Source organism: Monosiga brevicollis, genomic scaffold, assembly GCF_000002865.3.
Source record: "Monosiga brevicollis MX1 MONBRscaffold_13 genomic scaffold, whole genome shotgun sequence".
NCBI classification, from domain to species: domain Eukaryota; class Choanoflagellata; order Craspedida; family Salpingoecidae; genus Monosiga; species Monosiga brevicollis.
The window spans coordinates 723,818-746,522 of record NW_001865050.1 but is presented as its reverse complement, the minus strand read 5'-3'; the positions used below and the strand labels follow the sequence as shown (position 1 = coordinate 746,522).

The window sequence follows — 22,705 nt, the reverse complement described above, 5'->3', positions numbered from 1 at the left end:
AACGAGATGAGACAGAGAGAGCATTGCCTTTGGAGCCACAGGGATCGCCGATGCAGGATCATTCGCACCTGAACAGAAACCGCTGCTTTGTTATTCGTGATCGTGAGGATGGGTTCAGCAATGTGAAAGTCGGTGAGATAAGAGGGAGCGGGTGTGACGACGGCTGAAAACATCACCGAGACTGGTTCGGTCCACACTGCCTAAGTACAGACAAGAAGAAGAAGAAGAAGGACAAAAGTATCATGAAAATCCAAAGGGGTGAGTTTAACCTCAAGCTGCAAAGGGCGACACGACGCTAGCGGGCAGACACACGCCCTTGGGTGTGATTGCCTGCTCTGCATTTGGCCAGAACTTGGTCAAACCAACCTGGTTGCCGGCAAGGTCCCAACAGGTGATATCTTGAACGAGCATGCCCATGCCAATGAGCTGAGTTTCCACCTTGAAGTGGAGAGACCAAATGTCCCCACTCACATGATGACCCGTAGGGCGCACGCTGCAGTGAGGGCTGTCGCACTGTGCATCATTGGACAGAAGCAGAGCGGTGCAATTGGCTATGCCAGACGTGTCGTCGGTGACATTGATGTCCAGCGATATCAGGGTGCTCTCCCCAAAACGAGCCACGGGCGATGCTGGGAGCTGAGCACCATTGATGACCGGGGGAGCCATATCCACAAAGCTCTCATTGAAGATCCATGTTTGCCGAACGGACACAAGAACTGGGTGATCGTTTCCATTGTAGCAGATGATACTTTGGAGGTGGACACCCGTCCAATTGATCCAAGTCCCGCTTCTGTACATCATCTTGCCCCAGATATTATCAGTGGCCGGACTGAGGATGTGCATGTCAGCTTCGTGCGCTGGGCCAGAGGAGGGAGGGTTGACCGAGTGATCCTGATAAAAGAAGTTGACTCTACAAGTGCGCACGCCTGCACCCTCATCTGCAGCGTGGATGCGAGCCCAGACATGGCCGTCGTCGAGTCTCTGGAGATAAGCGCCAACTTGCGTGATACCAAACCCCGAGGAAGGGAGCGTCGAGGCTGCGATGGTGATCCCTTGCAGATTGGAGCGGGTTTCGGAGCCGTTGCTCAGGTCACGGCAGGTCAACTGGCGCACGTCGATAGAGATATTGCCGCGAGTCATGGGGAGAGTGAAGGCTAAACGGATACGGTGCAGCAAGACTGGGCGGCCGCCGCCGTCGATGTTGAAGTAGGCATTTGAGCTAATGTTGTCAGAAATTTGAACCATGGTAAAGGCTTGCGACCCAGACAAGGTCTGAACGCGAAGATTGGCGTAGCAAGTCAAAGCAGAACTCGCTTCTTCATCCACGGCAAGGACATCGGCGAAGAGAAAGAGGCCGCGAGCATTCAAGGGCGGCAAAGGCCGCACCCATTCGAAAGCTAAGATCAAGGGTCGAAAATGGTGGCCCTCAAGCGCGGGTGGCTCGAGATCCTCGAGTGTAAAAGGGCAGTCGGACTGCATGCTGAAAGAAGGGTGGTCTGCTCGGCTGCAGGAGATGTTCAACGCAAAGGCGGGTATGCTGGCATTGGGGTTCAGGCGGGCGCTGAGCGACATTGTGGACATTGTGGACTCCTCGGGCACATCCAAAAGATCAAGGACCGGGTCATTCCACACGGCCAGGGAATGGCGATTCATGTTGAATTGGAAGCCATCGACTTCATAGTTGGAATCAAGGAAAAATTGCCGTCCCGGCGATCTCAGGTCAAACACGGGACATTCGGCGTTGCCAAGAATCTTCAAGTTGTAGAGGTAGGGTCGCGATAGGGCAAACGTGCGATCCGCCGCCAGCAGGCGTTCTGCCTCACATACATTGAGACCCAATCCTGGATCCGTGAGAAAACATGTGACCAGCAGCGATACCACGAACAGCTTGGAGCTAGCATTGGGTTTCCCCATGATGGCGATCAAGGGGCGATGGCGCATGACAAGCGGGCGCAGCACCCCGTATCTGTACGACCCAGCCCGCCACCGGTCCTCATTCTGTTCAATCATCAATGCTAACCCACCACTACCACCACTACCACCACCACCACCACCATCAGTGCCCTCCGACGCTCATCTCATTCACCGCACCGCAAAGTCGGAGCGAGCGTGCCCTGGCGTGCGCAGCGTCAAATCCAACAAAAACTGTCTGGCTGTTGTTGTTGTTGCTGTTGCAATGCTGTCGTGGATGTAAAATACTTCCTCATCCGGATGTGTGTGTGTGTGTGTGTGTGTCTCTCTCTCTCTCTCTCAAACCAATTCATCTCTGTCTCTGGCTCTGGCTCTGTCTCTGTCTCTGGCTCTGTCTCTGTCTCTGGCTCTGTCTCTGGCTCTGTCTCTGTCTCTGGCTCTGTCTCTGTCTCTGGCTCTGTCTCTGGCTCTGTCTCTCTCTCTCTCTTTTTGATTGAAAGGTGAGAGAGGGCAAGGGGGGGGGGGGGGGGGTCAATCAAAGCAGTGGTGTGCTGGCAAAAATCACCCGGTCTCACTCGGGCTCGCCCGGGGGCCATTGTGGTTTTGGTCCATGTGAGGGGGGCAGTACGGTCACGTTCGCGCTGGCATTCCCGGATCGCCTCGGCGACGGTCAACTGCATGTCTTGCCGGTTTGTTGAGCTCGTGCAAGTTAATGGGGCGTTTGCTTGTTAGGGCACGTCTGCCGAGCAAGACGCCCGCTTCTCCAACAAGGAGAAAAAGCTGATGAAATCAATGAAATTTGAGCCTGTCCTCGAAGAGCCCGTACGTGTGCTGTGTCGCCTCAGGGCCGCAGTGGCCAGCCTGCACAAATGCACCCTGGGACTTTTGGCATGGAGAGCTCAAACCCACACCTCTACTCCAGCCAGTCAACGCGAGGCAATTGACTCCCCACCTTGCTTGCTTGGATCCATGAATGGCGCAGGTGGACATTACAAAGGTCAACTTGAATCTGCTGCGACCTTGGATCAATCAGCGTATCAATGCCTTGCTGGGCTACGAGGACGATGTCGTGGTCGACTACATTGCCAATCAACTAGAGGATGCCGTGGTAGGTGAACTTTTGCTCATGCTTTGCCCCATGGCTCTCGCCGGCAAACCCTGGGAGGCATCTGTTTCACCTCTCTTGCCACCTTGCCCCTGCTGCACGGAGCGTAGGAGAAGGGTCTGGATGGAAAGCGAATGCAGCTCAACATCACCGGATTTCTTCACGCCAAAAACGCGCGCATCTTCATGGGTGAGCTCTGGCAGCATTTGTTGAGCTCCCAAAAGAGTGCCAGCGGCGTTTCCGAAGTCATTTTGGAAAAGAAGAAGCAGGAGCTCAAAGCCCAAGAGGTACGGGTATCGACTTGTCTTCCAACACGCCTAGCCCTGCCTTGGTCTCACATAAATGGTGCTGGGTCACCTTCCCGCCGTGGCTTGTCCGTCGTCCTGCAGGCGGAGCGCGAGCGCTTGCGAAGCGGGGTCGCGGCATCTCTTTCACAGTCTGGACTTGTGCCTGGGGTCAGTGGCGGGTCATCAGCAAATTGCTACCATATGCGGGGGGCTGTAAAAAATGGGGCAGGCTGGCGCAGTGGTACTCTTCTCGTAAGTGGTGTCTCACCATTGTATTTTTGCCAATGCACATGCCATTCGACACCTGGCGGATGCGGTGGCATCGTCGAATATAGGAGGATGGTGCCAAGTAAGTTGCATATGCTCCCGATGCGACTGCTGGGTAGCAATTGGGTCTACTACAGGCATTGCGTGGAAGAGGGGGAAGCAATAAGGCAAACGTCGCTGCCTCCCCTTCTGAGAGCCCACGAGCAGTTGACTGTGACACCATTTGTGTGCCGCAGGGGGGAAGCGCCTCGTCGCAGCCGATTCGACCAGCCAGCACCTCGCGAGACCAGCGAGCGCGACGACAGGAGGCGAGACGATCGGTAGGACAATGGCATAAAAAAAATTAAAATTTAACACCTCCAGCCAAGCGTTTGCTTTCTCCTTGCTAACATCATCTTATTCGTGTGACGGCCAGGTCACGGGAGCGCGATCGCGCGTCTGATCGATATGGTCGCGGTCGCGACCGCGACCGCTTTGAGGAAGAGGATCGGCGCCGCTGGCGGTCACGAGACCGCGATGACCGCCGGTATCGCGACCGCCGTGATGACCGTCGTTACCGAGACCGTCGCGACGACTACGACCGCCGCCGAGATGACCGCCGAGATGACCGCCGAGATGACCGTCGAGATGACCGTCGAGATGACCGTCGAGATGACCGCCGGTCCGTTTCCTTGTGCTTTTTGAGATTGACCTTGTCCCCGATGACTCGTGGAAAATTGCCCGTGCCTTGACCGTGTCTACACGCCTCACTGATACTGTCATGCTTGGGCCCGCCCAGTACGCCACCCCGCACGCCACCCCGCACGCCACCCCGCACAGAGTAGGATCGCGATGAAAGGCTCAAGTGAGGTCTAAAAAGAAAAAAAGGAAAAGGAAAAAAAAAAAAAAAGGCTGGCGTTCGACTACGTGACAAGAATCTACAAACAGAAACGGAAGGATAGGTCGCAAACTCACTCGCCTCTTCAAGGCCGAGAGTCCAAGACAAAAACACACGCCGACTACCAGAGACGAAAGCTGGATGCTTGACACGGTAGCACACGCAGACACAGACACAGACACAGAGACAGAGACAGAGACTGCACAGCAACAGACATAAAATGGCATCTGCAATCCATCGTTCGCACGCTTGCTTTGCACGGCAGAGCAATACCACACGAGACGGTTGGATCTTAAAAACGAATGGTCATGCGGCTGTCAATGTCTGTCTTCTTCAAAATCTGCAAAGCCAGGCCGTGCACAGGTGAGAAAGGGCGCCCAGCATAACGGGCATATGGCGCGCGTATGTGTGCAAGAGCGTTGGGTGACGTTCAAGAGCAGTGGCCAACCTCGGCAAATTCGTTGAAGGAGATCTTGCCATCGTCGTCGCCATCGGCTTCCTTAATGGTTTGATCAACAATAAAGCTCAAATGCTCATCGCTGATGCCATCAGTCACCATCATCTTCAGCACCTATGGTCATGGCCACAACGTATCACGGCGTGATTAGCATGCTATTTCAACCGGGCCCTCGAGGTGCATGGCTGTCCACCGCCATTGTGAGCCCGACCAACAAACCGTGAAGAGCTCTTGGCCATCGATGTAGCCATCGCCCTCTACATCGTAAATGTGAAAGACAACTATCAAGAGGAGTAGCATCCATCAACCATGCATGTGTGGGTGAATGAAAAGAGAGGGCACGCGGTAGGCACGAAAGGTCAGCATTGGAGCAACGCCACAAACATTGTAGCTTCTCTCGCTGTCGCTCCTGCTGCCACTTGGCAAACTCTTCATCGGTCATGTCGGCATCATGGGGGCAGTCCTTGATGGGCAAGAAAATGGAGAGCGTTTGCAAAAATTGGCCAAAATTGATGGAAACGCCAACATCGTGCGAGCCTCCCTGTCTTTGGGGTGCCACCAATTATCAAGCACAGAGACAAGGCAGGTGAGCGGCGAAGGGCAAGCACGTGCGCAGGGGTGGGAGCGGGGGTACGAAGGTGAGGCGCACTGACTCGCGGTCGAACAATTCGATGATGCGCTCCACGAGTGGGTTCATTGCCAGCTCTGGAATGCTCATCAAGTCTTCAGATCTGCCAATGCATACGCACACGCACACGCACACCACGCCATCCTGCATGAGTGACGAGACTTGGATCAAAGCAAGCCCAGACGGCGAGTCCCACGACCTCGACCTCCCCAGCAAAGATGGAAAAGCTAGCACCAAAACATTGAATCGCAGGAGTGCTGGCGTGGCTAGCCGACCAACAACGTACGAGACTTGGCCAGTGCCGCTGCGGTCAAGACGCTGAAAGCGCTTGTAGAGGCGTTGCACCTGCATGACAGAAACTGCGCAAAGGCCCGAGAATGAAGATGCGCGCACACATATTGGCATGCACTCATGCACGGCAGCAGCAAGCGTCTGTCGCGGTGCCGCAGGACGGGTGCGTGCTAGTTTGGCGATTCATGGCGCGAGGCACGTACAGCCAGACTTGCGCGAGAACTCGCGAGCCTCATCCTCATCCAGGTTGCTCTGCGTGGCACCCATCTCGTCGATTTCACCTGCGACAGCGTCGACACGGTCTGTATTCCAAGGCACAGCTTTCCTACAGCCACCGGTCACCCCCCCGCGCATCCATGAGCTAACCATCGGCCACCCAGCTCTCCCCTTTGCCCTCCCTCCTCATGTGCCCACCACCATTCAGCGCGAGCACGCTCCGTTTCGCACCTCAAATCGTCAAGTCCACAAGACAAAAGGAAATGTGTGTGTGAGAGAGAGAGAGAGAGAGAGAGAGAGAGAGAGAGAGAGAGCAAAAAACTGCAGACAACACACGTTGTGTGTGTGTGTGTGTGTGTGTTGTGAGGAGCTCTGTGTGTGACAAAGGTGACAAAGGGGTTGTTGCACAATGCGACAGGGGCACAGAAGCTTCTATTGCGCAACGTTAGGGGGGAGAGGGCGATCGGTCTTGGCTCGGGTCTCGATTGGTCATGGCAGGCAGAACAAAACAATACAAAGTTGACATGTCAATCAAAAGTAGCCACAAAAGCTCTGCGCAGCAGAGTTGCTCTAGGGGACAGGATGTTCAACACGCTTGACGACTCTAGTGCACAAGTTAGGCATCCGACTCGGTGACGGTCAAGAGCTTGTGGCCCTGATCTGTGGCCAACTGCTCGTACTCGTGCAGGTGGCTGCGGAGGATGTGGTTTTGCTTGAGACAAAAGGCCACGACGCCACCAAAGAAGAGAACAACCAGCAACACCAGCAACACCACGGCCCAGGGCTGGTTGCCCACCTGCTCCTTACGACTGCACGAGTTGAGCTTCATCTCGTATCCTGGCTCACAGCGGCAGTCGTAACGGTTGTACGGCCATTCTCGCAGTTGCCCATAGAGGCCATCACGAACCTCAATCCAGCTGCTGTGCACATGGCAGACCACGTGAATGTTCTCGAGTACGAGGGAGGGAAAGGACGAGAGGCTCTGCAGGGGCTGCCACCCACGCGCTGTCTCGATATAAGGATCGGCCAGACGGCTGGCCACCAAAAAAGGCCGGCCCACCGTCTCGTTCAAGATGTCCTGATCGTTCATAAACCCGTTGTCCGAAAGATCCAAAAGCGAAACTCGCGAAAAGCAGTCGTCGAGCAGCGTCTCGATCTGGTACGTAAAGGAGTCCCGGGCCAGCATGCCGCGAGCGCGGAAGGTTTGCCGGCCCATGCGCTTGCAATAGTACGACTGGTAGGGAAGGCTGGTGTAGCTAATGTCGAAGCTATCGGTGTCGACAGGGGTGATTCGGCGAAGGGCTGGGTTGTTACTGACGTCAAACGTGCCCAGACCGTCGAGCACGTCAAGCTCAATCACGGTCAGCGATGGGTTGTTAAAGATGCGCACGACGGGGTGTGACTGCTGCAAGTCCAGATAAAGGCTGGTGCAGGTCAGCTCGGAGAGCTCGAGGACCGACAGCTGCGGGAGCCCCGTCAGCGACAGCGAGTCCGAGGCGCAAAGCGTGTTGTGGCCCATGGAGAGCACCGAGAGGGAGGGGATGGTGAGGACCGACTCCAGGGTCGTGGCAGACAGGGGGACACCGAGCAGGTGCAATATCTGTATGGAGGAGGGGATGGGCGTATCCAGCGAGCCGCTGCCCGTCTCATCGACGCGGTTGGACAGGTCCAGGTAGACAAGGGCGCGCAAGCTTCCAATGAGCGCGGAGATGCTGCCATCAAACACGAGGGCGTTGTCTTGCAGATCGAGGTTGGTAAGGGAGGCGGCGCAGAGACGAAACAATGGGCTGGGCAGCGTGGTCAGGGCATTGCCCGAGGCATCCAGGATGAGCGTGGAGGCCGGAAGAGGAAAGTCGGCGGGAAGGGTGGCCAAACTGTTGTCAGATATGTGCAGCTCCTGGAGCATCCGCAAGGGTTGGAAGAGGTTTGGGGGTAGAATGCTCAGCGCGTTGTTGTTGAGGTCGAGGAGCTGAAGCCGGGTGAGGGCAACAAAGAGGCCGTCGTCCAGCGTCTGCATATGGTTGGAGGCGAGGTGCAAGCGCTGTAGAGCAGTGGTGGTGCTGAAAACGGTGGCGGGGAGCTGTAGGAGGAAGTTTTGAGCGAGGTCGAGACGTTGGAGAGCGGTGGTGGCGCGCAGGGCCGTTGCGTCAATCGTTTGAATGTTGTTGGTGCTGAGCTTGAGGTTTTGCAGGCGCGTGGTGTGTGCAAAGAGCTGGGCAGTGACGTGCACGATATGATTGTCGTCAGCCCGGAGCTCAATGAGGCTGGTGGTGTCATCCAACAGACCTGGGCTGAGGTCGACCAGCTCATTGGACTGGAGGTAGAGGTGAGTTAGACGAGAGGCACCTCGGAGGAAGGCGATGGAAATGGAAGCCAGGTTGTTTTTGGACAGGTCGAGGAGGGTAAGCGCAGGGCTGAACGAGTTGATCAGACCCGCGGGGAGGGTGGTGAGGGCGTTGTCGTTGAGCTGCAGGGTGTGAACGGCGGTCAGACGGCTAAAGGCGCCTGAAGCAATGCGGTTGAGGCTGTTGTCCTGAAGGTAAAGCTGGGTGAGGGCGGGCACATGAGCCAAAAGGCCCCCCGAGATGTTGACGATGTTGTTGCCGCGTGCGTCCAGTACGTCGAGATGGGTCGTGGCAGTGAGCAAGTCGTCGGCCAGCTGCGTGAGGTAATTATGGGACACGTTGAGCTGTCGGAGATTGGTTTGTGACTGTAGGAGGGCAGGGGGCAGGACGGTGATGCGGTTGCTGCCCAAGTCAAGGTGTTGAAGACGGCTACAACCGGCGATGATGCTTCCGCTAATGGCATCCACAATGTTGCCGGCCAGGCGCAAGTCGGTGAGGGCGCAGTGGGTGGGGAGGTGAAGCTGGTCGGCTTCCTGGAGGGCGTTGCGGCTGAGATCGAGGGTCTGAAGCTGGGCAAGGTGGGTCAGGAGTGAGCCGGCCACGGTGGTGAGGCCATTGTCGCTAATGTTGAGGCTGTTGAGGTGCTGGAGGTCCTGAAACACGTCGGCCGGCATTTGGCGCAGGTTGTTGTTACTGAGATCGAGGGCAAGGAGGCCAACAGACTTGGGGAGTTGGTCCCGGGCCAGGGCTGTGATGCCATTCCCAGCGAGGTCGAGGTGTGTGAGGGCGTTGAGATCGGCGAACATGTGTTTGGCCAGGGTGCGGACGCGGGCATTGCGCATGCTAATGTTTTGCAGGGCCGGGAAGACGGGGCCGGGCAGGAAGGAGGCGGTCATGTCTGAGGATTCGAGCTCTGCCAGGGTGAGCCGGGTGACGTTGGGAAGGGAGGTGTTGGCAAACAACAGCTCCGAGGGGACGCACGACAAGGTGAGGGTGGTGACGGCGGAGAAAACCGCTGAGGGCTCGAAGATGTGACAGCATGCATCGTGAGTCAGGACGGGCGAGAGAACGAGATCTTTAATGTACGGGGCAATCTTGCTAGCACGAGCGGGATCGGCACGGCCATCGCTGCACACGAGCTCGACATCCAGCAGCGAGGTTGGCGGACAGTCCCGAAGGTCAAAGTGAGCCATGTCAGCGACAACACAGCGATAGCGGGCGGTCACGTTGTCCCAGGTACATCCGCTCCAATCGCATCGGACCAGCGGAGTGGTGGTGGTGCTCGTGGTGCTCGTGGTGGTGGTGGAAGTTGTGGTGGTGGTGGAAGTTGTTGTGGTGGTGGCCTTTGCTGTCGTGCTCACCACAGTATCCGTCAAGGGGATACTTGAGGTGTGTGAAGCAGGAGGTTTGGTGGTAGCGTCATCGGCGCGTCGGATGCGTTGGCAGGCTGTTTCTGGATTTGGGTGGCCGAGGTCATGATAGGCGCGACAAAAGGCAGTAGTTGATGCGTCTGCGTCTGCTGCGACACTGAAAGCAGTGCCTGTGGCCTTGTCGGCCTGTCCGCTCCCGATCGCAGCCGTCAGCTGAGTTAGCTGAAGCAGTAGCAGCAGCCACCCGAGCTGCCACCGGGTACACACCAAGAGGGGCCGCATGCTCCAAGGCAACGATGATAGGGGGCAAAGCGCCCAAGTGGGGCTCGTTTGTATGCAGAGCAAGGGCCGTGGGGGGAAAACAGTAAAAAGACTAATCCGGAACAGTGTGGTCCAACAAGAAAATATGTGCTTGTGCGCATGCGTCTGCGTACGTGTGCGTGCGTGCGTGTGTGAGAGCAGAGCCGAAGGCCCGCCACCCGACCGACCACCGACCGACCGACCGACCGACCGACTGACTGACCGACGACGACGATGCGCTGGACTGCAAACAGTCACACACAGACACACACAGACACACACACACACACGCACACACCAAGGCGTGTACGGAAGTGTACGTTTAATCACACCTAATAATTGTCATCCATTTTCATCGGAATGATAAAAAAAACGATCGAGTTTTGAAACTGGAGATTGGTACGCGATTATCTTCCGTGTATGGTAAATTCTTTCGGGCAAATCGGATTCGATCACGCTTTGTTTCACTTTAAGGGATGAAAGTGTTTTTATTAACACGCTTATTGTGGTGGTGCAGTAGGTTGACACTTGGTAGCAAGCTCGGGTTTGTGGTTTGGAAGGGGCGGGGCTTGCGGCTGATACGGCATCATGGCAGCGGAGGCCGCCGACGTCGGATACCGCGTACCCGTTCCAATCCAACGCCCCGCAAGCCCATCGTATCGACTGCCTTTTCGCTCTCGGGCTCATGACGTTCCTCGTCTTCCGCATCGTCGTCTCTGTTGCCCCCCTAACATACCTCTTCCGATCTTGGAGGCCTGCTTGTCGTTGCTCGCATGGTCATATTGTCATCATCATCGGCAACTGGAAGAACAAAAGAATTCTCTCTCTCTCTGTCTCTCTCTCTCTTTTTGTTTTCCTCTACAAAGTGCTTTGGTGGACATTTGGCTTTGTCGCGCTGTCAGTCTCTCCTCTCTATGTCTGTCTCTACCTCTATCTCAACCTCTGTCTCAACCTCTGTCTGTGTCTGTATCTCTGTCTCTGTCTGTCTCTGTCTGTCTCTGTCTGTCTCTGTCTCAACCTCTCCACCTCTGTCCTCCCTACCTCTGTCTCTGTCTCTGTCTCTCTGTCTCTCTCTGTCTCTCTCTGTCTCTCTCTGTCTCTCTCTGTCTCTCTCTGTCTCTCTCTGTCTCTCTCTCTCTCTCTCTCTCTCTCTCTCTGTCTCTCTCTCTCTCTCTAAATCTCTCTCTCTGTCTCTCTCTGTCTCTCTCTGTCTCTCTCTGTCTCTCTCTGTCTCTTCTCTGTCTCTGTCTCTGTCTCTCTCTCTGTCTTCTCTTGTCTCACCAACTCTGCGGCTTTTCAGCACTTCGCGATACGCACCTGTGGTTTGGAAGGATCCGCCAACACGGCACACTCGGTTCGAATCGAATGCATCATCTGCCTGGGTTGCCTCTGCCCCCTCTTGGCTCGCCTCTTGTTTTGGGCCGCGGCTGTTGTCGACTGTCTTGTCTGACAGGGCAACCACACCTTGACCCTCATTTTCTTCGCGGCGAGTTGAGATTTGCCTGGTGCCCGACTCACTCCTCTCTCTCTCTCTCTCTTTTGCGCCTGTGGTGGTGTGTCGTGGACTGCCTTTCGGGTGTGTGTGTGTCGTATCCAAATTCGACCGACGCGCTGGGCGCACCGCGATTCGCTCTTTTAGGGCCAAGACATCCTCTTCTTGCTTTAAATCTGCTTCCTTTGTACCAACCTCGCCAGCATCATGAACCCCGAATAGTGAGTTTGCCCCGACACCGCTGCCCTTTCACACACACTTTGCTCGTTTTTTTTTTTCTTCTTCCCCTTGGCTTTCTTCGAATTAGCCCCGCGCTCGTCCCCTGGTTGCCTTGCCGCTTTCCTTTTTTTTTTATTGATCGCCCAGTTTTGTCCAAGTGGCGGCATGAAGAGTTGCCGGTCTACAGCCGAAGAGCATCGCTGCTTGTGCCAATTCTAACGGCACCACCATTGCTTTCTTTTCTTCCAACAAAATTCTGTGCCTTCTCTTCGGGCGGGGTTTTGCTTGCTTTGGTGTTTCCCCCTCGTAGTGATTATCTCTTCAAGCTCCTGCTGATCGGTGACTCTGGCGTCGGCAAATCATGCCTTCTTCTGCGCTTTGCGGATGACACCTACTCGGAAACCTACATCAGCACCATCGGTGTCGATTTCGTGAGTATTCATTCGCCAAGTCGTTGTTGGTGCCCGGTTCGAAACAAGCAACGCACTTGTTCTTCTTACCCGCGAAACTACGCTGCTGGAGAAAAGAAGAGCTCGCTGGCAGCGATGCAGCGCTCATTTCCCTCCTCCCACTGCTTGTCATATTTCTCTCGTTCTTCCTCGCAAGCGTTTCCCGAAATTCCCACTCACCAGTTTCCCCTTTGCCCCTTCCTGACACCCCATTAGAAAATCCGTACCATCGAGCTCGAGGGCAAGACCATCAAGCTCCAAATCGTACGTGTACTCACCCACATGCATTTGCGGTGTTGCCACCACGTGACACTGACCGTAGTTCTTTCGTACATACACAGTGGGACACGGCCGGCCAGGAGCGCTTCCGCACCATCACGTCCAGCTACTACCGTGGTGCCCACGGCATCATTGTCGTCTACGATGTCACTGACAAGGTGAGCCTCCCTCCTCCCATTCTCCTGCATACAGCTTGACCTGGTTCCAAAGTCGGCCGCCGAATGTGCCTGGGACTGACTCGCTTGCCTTGGGCCATGCATCGATCATCAGGAATCTTTTGACAATGTCAAGCAGTGGCTGACCGAGATTGAGCGTTATGCTTGTGAGAACGTCAACAAGCTGCTTGTTGGCAACAAGAGCGATCTGCAGTCCAAGAAGCAGGTTGACTACACCACCGCCAAGGCCTTTGCGGATGAGCGCGGTATCCCCTTTCTCGAGACCTCGGCCAAGAGTGCTACCAACGTTGAGCAGGCCTTTATGACCATGGCCTCGGAGATCAAGGCCCGTATGGGCCCTGCCGGTGCATCAAACGACACCAGCAAAGGCACTGTCAGCATGAAGGCAGGCAAGCCCGTTAGCAGCGGTGGCGGAGGCTGCTGCTGAGCAGCTCCCTGCGACCCGGTTCGAGCTGCCGCCAGCTTGGCTGGGCCCTGTCCCAACAAAGCAAACAAGATGAAGGGGCTCATGATGTATGGTGGATGAGATCATGGCAGCGCAGCAAAGCCCACACACATGCAATCACACGCGTTGCGTGCCTCGATACGGATCAGAGGCTCTGTTGATTGCGGCAGCAATTTGCATTTGTGAAGGTACACACGTGTCTCCGGACTCTGAATTTTTTCTTTTCTTTTCGGAGCTCCTTGCCGCTTTGTGCTTCTTTTCATTTTCTTTCTCTCTCCCCACCCCCATTTGTGTCTCTTCTTTTTATTCTGCTTTGTTCAGTCGCCTCTTTCCTTTTTCTTTTCTCTTTGGTCCTTTTTCTTCGGTGCTGGCTGTTGTGTCTTTGGTCAGAACAGGTGGCGGTCGGTTGTTGCTCCATACTGTCATCTGCATAGTACTTGTTGGTTATTGCCCTGTTGTCCTCCACTTTGCCATTGCTGCCCCCGTCGCGTATGCTTTGTTGTTGTCCAATTCGCGAGGGGAGACTTTGCCGCAACGCGTCCCTGGAATTCAAAAGTTTTGGACAAACACCCCGGGCTCATGTTTCTGTCGCGTTGGCCTCGAGCAGCCGCTGACACACAACACGACGCCTTTTGCTTCCATGTCGCACGTTGCTCAGTAATCAACACCCGGATGTGAAGGCACAATATCGTACTAGCAAGCAGGTCAATTTGCTCGTCTAGCGTCCCGTGCCTCGGGCACGACGCAATGATCAAGAGACAAGACACAAAAAAAAAGGGCAGAAAAAGACAGGAATATGATGCTCCAGCTGCAAAACAAACAAGGCTGCTGGGCTCGAAACGGAACACACAACGATGCGACATGACAAGGCGGTGTCGCGCTTGCAAATTGTCTCCATTATGATCTAATCAATCTGAGGGTTGTTCTGAAACAAATATTCGGCCAGAAAATCAATCGGATCCTCGGGCTTAGTCTTGCATACCTCGAGTAGACCCTATTACCCATCCATTGAAGAAACAGAACACGGAAACACGGAAACACACACACAAAGAGGAAACAAGAGCCAATCCATGCAAGGAAGAAGCACAAGCCAAGAACAAGTGGATGAGATCGAGGACGCCGGTAGGGAGAAAAGACGTTGCGGACCAGCACGGAAGAAGTCGTACCTGAGTAAGCGTGGGCATGACGTGGCGCATCAAAAATGTACGCAAGGGCAAAGAGGCCTCATCCAAAGCCTGCTGCTGCTCCCGCATGACCGTGTCACGCTTGGCTGACCATTCCGCCTGCGCTGCACCAGCCCGCTCTTCCTCGATGGCACGCGCAGCAGCCTCTTCCTTTTCTCGCACGGCTTGCTCGGCCTCCTGCATCCAGAGACCAGGATCAAGAGAACAGACGAAGAATCAGTTCAGGTCACCGAATCTGGTAAGGCAGGTCGACAAGATGCCGCCAGTTGCTTGGACCGATGCAACGACATACCTCACGAGCCGCACGCTCAGCTTCAAGAGCCGCGGCTTCCTCAGGCGATGGTCCATAGTTGCGCGGTGCACCCGCCACGTCCAGCAACTGTCGCTGCACCAGGTCCAGGCTCAAGCCTTGAACGTCTGGGGCCAAGACACCACACCGCTGCTGTCAGGCCAGGCATTCCAGCCATGTGCATGTGTGAGGCGACCAGGCGTGCGGCAGCGTGACATACCAATTGTCATGGGGTGAATCTCATGCAAATCAAAATAGTTGAGGACGGTGCGCTCGTCGGTGTTCTCGGCGCGCCACTTGGCCAAGCGAGATGGGTATTCTATGAGGCAACCGCACCCAATCAGAAGAGCTCGAGGCAACGCAGAGCCCAAGGTTCAAGAGGTTGCTCAACCACGCTGCGTACCGCTCTCTGTGTTGCGGGTACCAGCCACTTCCTGCTCGGGCAGGCTGAGGACACGATCAGTCAGATAAGCGTCAGGAGCATCCAGCAGGATGACAAAGTCGGGTGCAAGGCGCGGGCTAGGGCCGTCTGAGTCTGCAACTTCGTCATCACCCTCCTCGAGCTCGTCCTCATCCCCCCTTGCCATCAACTGTTTGAGCTGCTCCTCATCCCCTGGAACGCCGTCCAGAACATAGCCTTGGTTCAGGCAAGACATGGACAGCAATTTCTCGCGCAACCAAGAGATGGTCTGCGAAAGGTCGTGAGTTCCTGAGTCCTGGAGCTCCTGCTCGATGGCTGCCAGCTCATCGGCATCGAAGCGGGCCTGTTCGACTTCTGATTCCTCGAGATCATCTTCGCCGTTCTCAATCCGGGCGGCACTAGCACGCAACGCCTTGATCTTGTCCTCGGTGGCAGACTTTGAAGGAAAGAAGGAACAAAGAATGCGCATAGCAAGAGGAAGGATGGCAGCAACACGAGTAAGGGCTGCAGTCTTGAATCGCAACGCGTGAAAACGGACGGCGGCACGCACCTGCACAGAGACGTAGGGCAATTTGTAGTGCTGGGACAGGAAGCGAGCCAGCGTGGTCTTGCCCACGGCGGGGGGTCCGTGTAGGATAATACGCAGCGGCTATTGATGCCCACCATCAATCCGAGCAGATGGGTTAGGTTAGTCAACCGAGGAGTAGCGGGTGGCAGTGAAGGCTTGCCGCCGTGCAAGCGCGCCAGCATGTGAGTCCATCCGGGTTCAACTCGAACGGACATACATTCAGGTGTCGTGCTGCCTTGAACTCGCGAATGACTTTGCGAATGTTGGCAATTAGACCTTCGGCCGAGTGCCACTCAAACTCCATCTCTGCGATGCTGCCCTGGTCAAACTGCTGATTGATACTGAGCAGATCAAATTCACTCTGACTGGAGAAGGGATCCAGCAGACCCTAAGGCAGTACGATAAGAGCGTGGCGGCATGAGGCCTACCAGGGGCGTCATGGGCCTTAACACACTCGCCGCGACGAGCCCATTGCACGTGCGAAGGGAAAGGGTACAAGTCGGCGAAAAAAAACCAAACAAGAAAAAAACGCGTGGCATACCTCCTCAAGGGTTGCGTCGTGGATCTTGCCTGGACCGAGATTTTTGCTGATGCATTCAGCAATCTCGCGCAGCGTGTGCTTGGACTCGTCAACAGCCACGATGTACTGACCACCGGAGCCGGAGCGAACCGTGTCGATGACGGTACTGGCCAGATCGTCAACATGGATGGTGGGGATGTAGTTGGCACCGCCACCATACACGGGCAGCGATTCCTCGTTCATCTCCCAGGCACGGCGGAAGAGGCTATGCAAGGCTGTCTCGCCGCGGCCGTAGACGAGGCCAGCACAAATGACAGAGGTAAATAGCTTGCCATCGGTTTTCTTGCCGCACTTTGTGATGGTCTTTTCGGCATCGAGAAGAGTACGATAGGAGCGATGGGCTCGGCGGCGGCGAAATTCATCCTCAACCAGAGGGGCCACCTCCTCCGCATCTGGATCGGCAGGCTTGGTGGAGGCCCAAGTGAGGACGGAGGACACGCAGCAAATGGTGCGGGGCTTAAGAATGTCCTCCAGCCGCTCCTTGTAGTCTGTGTACAGGAGTTGGCTGTGAGGGATGGCAGCCAAAGCGAGCAAATGATGCACAGCAACACGGGAATCATTCACGCACATTGGGCTGTCCATGTGGCCAGGCTGGCCTCGGCGGGATCCTGGCTGATGTCGAAGATAAAACTGTCGCAGTCTGCCGTGGCGGCCACAAAGCTGGCACGATCGGCCGTCTGGAGCGAAAGGTCGGAAAAATAAAAGAAAGAAGAAAAGATGCATGAGATGGCGAGTGGGGGCGGGGGAGGTCCGTGTGCGGGGGACGTGACGGACGATTCCATTCACAGGGGTTTAGAGGAGTGGGCCTGGCCCTGACGCACCGATACAACGGACGAGACCCAGCTCGGGGCGCGGGCGTTGGGATCGGCGCTCAGCGAGCCCACGACCTCGATGGGAGAAATGTCCACGACCTCCTCTTCATCTTCCCCAGCTGGTGGTCGCTCCAGCAAGCGCTATCAAGTGTCCAGGAGCATTGTCACAACCCGTAGCAAGAAGGGTGGCCAAGACAAAGTTGTGAGCGTTACAAGGCGGTAAGTTGAGCGCGAAGTGCGTAGTGGAGCGAGGGAGCAAAGGAGCAAAGGAGCAAAGGAGCAAAGGAGCAAAGCAAGGACACATGGAGGTCCGACTGACCTTGGCTAGGAGGCCGCCAAGGGTGCTATCGACACGGTTCACAAACACCTTCATCGCGGCGTGGCGACGAGGGCGATGCCAACAAGGCAGACGACGCTCGAACGGTGAAAACGGCCACAGGCAACAAGCGGCGGCGAACGCAAGTGGCGAAGCACGGCGACAGCGACGGCGACGGCGAGCGACTGACTCGCGACTCGGGCCAAAAATGCGTAACCAAGCGCCGGCACCTCCTTCACGGTGCTGGAGCGTGTCACAGTCGTGGTGATATTATCGAATGCAGTCACGATAAAATAAATTGGTCTCTGAGGAGATCTGGTCTTTTGTGGAGACTGATGGTCCGCATGGCGAAAGAGAGTATGAGTAAGGTGATCCCCATTGGCAGAGAGATGGTCATGAAGGAGATAGCACCACAGCCAACATAATGGGAAATCAAAGTAAAGTCAGAGCGTCTACCGCGAACAAACCGTACGACCAGAGGTTGGTCCAAGCCAAGAACACACACATGTGTGACCACGTTGCAGCTTTAGACCACATGGTCATGCTCTCTCCCATTTTCCTCTCTCCCTGTTCACTGTGTGTGGTGTTGTCGGGGTGCGTGTCAATGGCCCCGGGCGCTGTGTCCTGCTCGCTCTACATTTTTATTAGATAGAGTTGGATTGGTGTCCATGGGTGTTTGAGCCCCGGCTGGGGTTGTGTGTGCAAGGGCTTTTTTTTTACTTTTAATTTTCGTGCAAGCACACCGAGAACAATGGCAACGGCATTTCAACCTGTTGTGGTCAAGCAGTACCCGCGACTCGTCAAGAGTCAGCCTGCGCAGGAGCGCTACTGGTCACAGCTTCGGGTAAGCTCTTGTAATCTTGACAAAAAAACCCCCACTGAAAATAGAAGAGGCGCAACGGCAGGCCATTCCATTCAGACTCATCCCCTTTGCGTGCGCCGTGCGACTTTTAGGTTCCCGTGGTGCACAAGGAGAATGGTCACGTGTTGAGCACAGCCTATTCGCCCACGGCACCTCACAATCTGGCTGTCGCTGCTGGCGCTCAAGTTGTCATTTATGAAGCTCGAACTAACCGTGTCAAGCACACGCTGACTCGATTCAAATCTGATGTCACGAGTACGTTCACCACCAGGCATCCATGTTCCATCTTTCTAGCCTTCCCTACCAAACTTGAGCTCGCGTGTTTACTCATTTCCTTACAACTTTTTTTTACCGCAGGCGTGGCCTACCGAGAGGATGGCAAGCTTCTAGTTACTGCCACACGTGACGGCGGCGTGGCTCTTCATGATGCTGCCGGTCGCTCAACGCTGCGTCGCTTCGATGCCCATAGCAGGTACTGCGATTTACCAATATTCCCGTATGGGGTGCTTGTATTTGTGTCGGGTCTGTGCTGTTTTTCCAAACTTTAGTTTCTTCGCTGCAACTCACGCCGTGCGCCTCGGATTCGTGTCTGACAGGGCGTCATTTGTGGCCAAGTTTTGTACCGACACGACGCGAGTGTTCAGCGGAGGTGATGACAGCCTGGTCAAACTTTGGGACGTTGCGATTGAGCAAGTGGTCGCTACGTTTGAAGGTCATGAGGTGAGAGTTTCTCGTTCAAATTCGTGCCTCGCGTCTTCTTAAAACATGCGCCCCTTTCGGCACTTCAGCATACTGAGCAATGATGCTTTTGACAAGCATATATCCGAGACTTTTGTTTCTGAGCGATAAATTTTTCCTGAGCTCGTGTGCTGCCAAGGGGTCAGCCCCCTGGTGCCTTTTCTTTTTCTTTTTCTTTTTTTTTTTTTTTAAAGACACCACCTATCGATCGTGTGCCTGGTTGCATTTCTTTTCCCTCATGTGCTGCAATTGTCCAAACTTTTTAGGATCACGTTCGTGCCGGTTGTGCTGTGCCCAACGGCGATACCTTCTTGACTGGTAGCTATGACCACAAAGCTCGACTTTGGGACCCGCGCATGTACGTTGCAAGATTTATCACGTGCGGGTGGTTGGTGCTTGTTACCAGCCGATTCATTTTCTGCCACGTGTTTGTGTAGGTCCACGTGTGCCATGACCTTTGATCATGGTGGTCCCATCGAATCCGTCCTTGCCTTCCCGCACGGTGCTCTTGCCGTCACCGCTGGTTGGTTCACCTTATTTTTTTCTCGCAGCTTCTCTTTTTTTTTTTTCAGGCAATCCGCTCTTGTTAGCTGCCCGCTTTGATCTTAAACTCCACTTTATTAGGCGAGAACCGCTTGCAAGTATGGGACCTTGTGGCCGGTGGACGCATGCTGCAAAGCGTGTCAAACCATCAAAAGACCATTACCGACATTTGTCTCGATGGCTCTGGCCACCACTGCTTTTCCGCAGGCCTTGATCGCATGGTCAAGGTGTATGACGTGTCCGACTGGCGGGTTCTCAACAGTTTCAAGTATTCCAACCCCATTCTTTCTCTTGATGTGGCGGTAAGCTTTGAGCTCTTTTTTGTGTCTTGCGGCTGGTGGCCTGCTCTGGAGCCCATCGTGGTACATCCCCTCACTTGGTCTATTTCTCGACTTTCTTAGCCGGATGACTCGCACCTGGCTGTTGGTATGACTGCGGGACTTTTGAGTGTTCGGCATCGTGCCAGTGTCAAGTCGGGGGATGCCGACAAGGCAGATCGTGTGCCTCGCAAGGCTCCACGTGGTGGCACCTACCGCTACCGTGTGCGGGGTTTGCAATATAAGCCTACGGCCGTGGACACTGTCATTTCAGGCAACAACCGTCCCAAGCTGAAGGCGTTTGACCGCCATTTGCAAAAGTTCCATTATGCCGCCGCCCTGGACTCTGTTTTTGAACGCCACTACTCGTCCATCATCGTTGCCAGTGTGTTGCAAGAGCTGTCCGAGCGCAATGCTCTTCACTCGGCGTTGGGTGGGCGTGACGAGTCATCTCTCGTCCCCATCCTCAAGTTTTGTGTCAGAAACATTGACGACCCTCGACACACGCGTCTTTTGGTGATGGTGTCGGAGGTGCTCTTGGACCTGTATGCACCCGGCCTGGGCCTTTCGGCGCAGGTCGACGATTACTTTTTGCGCTTGCGCGACAAGGTGTCTGCCGAGCTGCAACTACAAAAACAGCTCATCGCCCTTCAAGGCAGTCTTGAGCTGCTTCTGGGCGTGTCCGAGCAGTAATTGTCTCTTTTTTTTCTCCCGTCTTCCTTCTTTTTCGTCTTTTTTTTTTTCGAGTAGTCACGTTACCCGCGTGATGAGCGCAAAGCGTTTCTTTTTCTCTTCCTCACTCACATCTTTTGCTTGTAAATTTTTTTTTTTTCTGAAGATGATGAGCATCTGGATGTTCATCTGTTAGCTGAGCTAACCTTCTCTTCATGCGCGATCCCTTGTGGAGCACAGCACACCCCTAATCGATGCTACCAACTTCACACGCCCTATAAATAGACCTCCTGTTTTCCGTTCGAAACCTTTTTTGTCTACTACAAAGGTGGGGGCAATAAGGGAATGATCAGAAGCTTCAAAAGTTTTGAATGGAAAAGGAAAGACTGTCGTTTTTTCTTGACCATGAATTGAAGATCATCAGATGCCAAAGCTTGAGCAAGGGTTTGTGGATCCATGTACAGAAATCATTAGCGCAAAGAGCACAGCAGGAGCAAGATACGCTTTTGACGGTGGCGCAGAAAATGGGACCTTCCTCCGATGGCAAAGGCATCGGCTGTCACGCCACCACATGAACAAGATCGGGATAACAATCAAAAGGACCACAAACTCAAATTCATAGCCCTCGGATCAGATGACTTCTTCCCACGGCAATATGGATGCAGGTTGGGTCGACAACGACACTTGACTTAAACGTTCAAGCATGGCGCCGCCCGCGACGAGATCGGGTATGAAAGGGGCGCTTTAAGCGCTGACCTGCCACACGCGGATGACGTTGTCGGTGTAACCAGCGAAGAGGGTCTGGCCATCGGCGGACCAGGCCAGGGACAGGACGCGGGGAGGGACCGAGCCGGTGGCGGTAGCCTGGAGGTCATCGACGAGCTTCTTGCTCTCGAGATCCCAGATCTTGATGCTGGAGCCAGCGGCGGCGCAGAGCCAGTAGCGGTTGGGGCTGAAGGTGAGGGCCTCAATGCTGTCCTTGGCATCAAGGGTGTAGAGGTGCTTGCCCTCGTTGAGGTCCCAGAGCATGGCCTTGCCGTCCTTGCCGCCCGAGGCGCAGAGAGAGCCATCGGGGGAGACGGTGACCGTGTTGAGGTAACCCTGGTGACCGAGGTGGTCGGTGCGGATGCGGCAGTTGGTCAGATCCCAGACCTTGACCTTGTAGTCCCAGCCAGCCGACACAATGATGGGGTTGGTGGTGTTGGGGCTGAAGCGGACGCACGAAACCCAGGCATCGTGCTTGCCGGGGTAGTCACCGCCGCCAATGGTGTACTTGCACTCGGCAAGGACGTTCCAGAGCTTGATGGTCTTGTCGCGCGAGCCCGAGACAACCTGGCGGTTATCGGCGGAGAAAGCGACCGACAGGACATCACCGTCGTGGCCGACGAAGCGACGAGTGCACTCACCCGTGCGGATGTCCCAGAGGCGGAGGGTGCGGTCCCAAGAGCCGGAGAGGGCAAACTGGCCATCGGACGAGATGACAACGTCCGAGACGAAGTGGGAGTGACCCTTGAGGGCACGCTTGGCAAAGCCGTACGAGCCATCCTCGCGGGTGAGCTGCCACACAATGACAGTCTTGTCGCGAGAGGCCGACAGGATCATGTCGGGAGCCTCGGGGGTGGTGGCGATCTGAGTGACCCAGCCAGAGTGGCCGGCCAACTCGCCGCGAAGGACCATGGATTCCTCAGCCATTCTGTGTGATACCAACCGAGTGCACAGGCAAGCAAACGAGAGTGAGGTGGGTCGCGCCGAGGGCAAGAAAGATCAGCAAACACAAAACCAGCAAAGGGCAGAGCATGCTATGCCTGTCAGTCACAGCCATCAACCCCTTTCCACGCAGCCTTCAGCTGCCTGCCCAACGCAGCGACCGACAAACCGACACGCGGAAAAAAAAAAAAAAAAAAAAAACTTACGCGAAAGGTTCAAAAGGGCAGCGGAAGGGTTGCTGTGCTCCAAATAGAAAAGTGCTCTTCTCGCTCTTCTCGCTCTCTCTCTCTCTCTCTCTCTCTTCTCTCTCTCTCTCTCTCTCTCCACCCATGCGGTTCAGGCTGCTGAATAGGTTCAAGATCGGTTTTTCACGGTCAAGCAATACAAATTCACAAGATCTTTTGTCAGATGTTTTGTGAAGGAAAATGTCAGCTTTTCCGTGCTTGTTCGGCGGTGTTCGCCGACTATGGCACGATGGCAGGATGGTTCGGGATCTTGCTGGCTTGCTCGTACGTGCGCGCACATACGCTATCTTTGACACACTCACACTCACACTCTCACACGCTCATACCCGCATACTCT

At 55.2% G+C, this 22,705-nt stretch overlaps 7 protein-coding genes across 7 annotated transcripts in view; 3 read left to right on the top strand and 4 right to left on the bottom strand.

Moving 5' to 3' along the window:
• Positions 1–1,914, bottom strand: part of MONBRDRAFT_9018 (uncharacterized protein) — a gene marked incomplete at both ends in the record, with an annotated part of 5,068 nt that extends 3,154 nt beyond the window's left edge. Inside the window, 2 exons of the mRNA XM_001746556.1 lie at positions 69–200; positions 367–1,914. Coding sequence (XP_001746608.1) covers positions 69–200; positions 367–1,914 — 1,680 coding nt within the window. The remainder of the gene's footprint in view (positions 1–68; positions 201–366) is intronic.
• A 297-nt stretch (positions 1,915–2,211) lies between these two features.
• MONBRDRAFT_32808 (uncharacterized protein) lies at positions 2,212–3,894 on the top strand (the record flags this gene model as incomplete). The annotated part of the gene is made up of 8 exons (XM_001746675.1): positions 2,212–2,411; positions 2,537–2,600; positions 2,644–2,733; positions 2,894–3,019; positions 3,127–3,303; positions 3,406–3,471; positions 3,639–3,652; positions 3,690–3,894. 8 exons carry the CDS (start codon positions 2,212–2,214, stop codon positions 3,892–3,894), a joined length of 942 nt encoding a protein of 313 aa, XP_001746727.1.
• A 2,761-nt stretch (positions 3,895–6,655) lies between these two features.
• MONBRDRAFT_9016 (uncharacterized protein) lies at positions 6,656–10,036 on the bottom strand (the record flags this gene model as incomplete). The annotated part of the gene is made up of 1 exon (XM_001746555.1): positions 6,656–10,036. One exon carries the CDS (start codon positions 10,034–10,036, stop codon positions 6,656–6,658), a length of 3,381 nt encoding a protein of 1,126 aa, XP_001746607.1.
• Positions 10,037–11,373: 1,337 nt separating this feature from the next.
• Positions 11,374–13,678, top strand: MONBRDRAFT_37450 (uncharacterized protein). Its single transcript, XM_001746674.1, has 6 exons — positions 11,374–11,408; positions 11,694–11,767; positions 12,076–12,196; positions 12,431–12,478; positions 12,556–12,651; positions 12,764–13,678. The coding sequence occupies exons 2-6, from the start codon at positions 11,754–11,756 to the stop codon at positions 13,094–13,096; spliced, it is 612 nt and encodes a 203-aa protein (XP_001746726.1). The 5' UTR covers positions 11,374–11,408; positions 11,694–11,753; the 3' UTR covers positions 13,097–13,678.
• Positions 13,679–13,809: 131 nt separating this feature from the next.
• On the bottom strand, positions 13,810–17,479 carry MONBRDRAFT_32804 (uncharacterized protein). Its single transcript, XM_001746554.1, has 11 exons — positions 17,288–17,479; positions 16,978–17,109; positions 16,725–16,833; positions 16,118–16,644; positions 15,794–15,964; positions 15,559–15,657; positions 14,991–15,444; positions 14,808–14,906; positions 14,591–14,715; positions 14,281–14,475; positions 13,810–14,108 (listed from the first exon to the last, which is right to left on the bottom strand). Exons 1-11 carry the CDS (start codon positions 17,339–17,341, stop codon positions 14,019–14,021), a joined length of 2,055 nt encoding a protein of 684 aa, XP_001746606.1. The 5' UTR covers positions 17,342–17,479; the 3' UTR covers positions 13,810–14,018.
• Positions 17,480–17,819: 340 nt separating this feature from the next.
• Positions 17,820–20,684, top strand: MONBRDRAFT_32803 (uncharacterized protein; the record flags this gene model as incomplete). Its single annotated transcript, XM_001746673.1, has 9 exons — positions 17,820–17,878; positions 18,023–18,128; positions 18,239–18,401; positions 18,504–18,618; positions 18,743–18,866; positions 19,151–19,242; positions 19,322–19,407; positions 19,509–19,729; positions 19,829–20,684. 9 exons carry the CDS (start codon positions 17,820–17,822, stop codon positions 20,435–20,437), a joined length of 1,575 nt encoding a protein of 524 aa, XP_001746725.1. The 3' UTR covers positions 20,438–20,684.
• Positions 20,685–20,804: 120 nt separating this feature from the next.
• On the bottom strand, positions 20,805–22,364 carry MONBRDRAFT_37447 (uncharacterized protein). Its single transcript, XM_001746553.1, has 2 exons — positions 22,330–22,364; positions 20,805–22,109 (listed from the first exon to the last, which is right to left on the bottom strand). The coding sequence occupies exon 2, from the start codon at positions 22,106–22,108 to the stop codon at positions 21,161–21,163; it is 948 nt and encodes a 315-aa protein (XP_001746605.1). The 5' UTR covers position 22,109; positions 22,330–22,364; the 3' UTR covers positions 20,805–21,160.
• Between the last annotated feature and the right edge of the window lie 341 nt (positions 22,365–22,705).

Coding starts and splice junctions, on each gene's coding strand:
- MONBRDRAFT_37450 (XM_001746674.1), top strand. Junction 12,197..12,430: donor GCACCATCGGTGTCGATTTC/GTGAGTATTCAT, acceptor ACACCCCATTAG/AAAATCCGTACCATCGAGCT. Junction 12,652..12,763: donor TCTACGATGTCACTGACAAG/GTGAGCCTCCCT, acceptor ATCGATCATCAG/GAATCTTTTGACAATGTCAA.
- MONBRDRAFT_37447 (XM_001746553.1), bottom strand. CDS start 22,108: ATGGCTGAGGAATCCATGGTCCTTCGCGGCGAGTTGGCCGGCCACTCT.
- MONBRDRAFT_32804 (XM_001746554.1), bottom strand. CDS start 17,341: ATGAAGGTGTTTGTGAACCGTGTCGATAGCACCCTTGGCGGCCTCCTA. Junction 17,110..17,287: donor TTGGCGGCCTCCTAGCCAAG/GTCAGTCGGACC, acceptor GACACTTGATAG/CGCTTGCTGGAGCGACCACC. Junction 15,658..15,793: donor AGGCAGCACGACACCTGAAT/GTATGTCCGTTC, acceptor GGGCATCAATAG/CCGCTGCGTATTATCCTACA.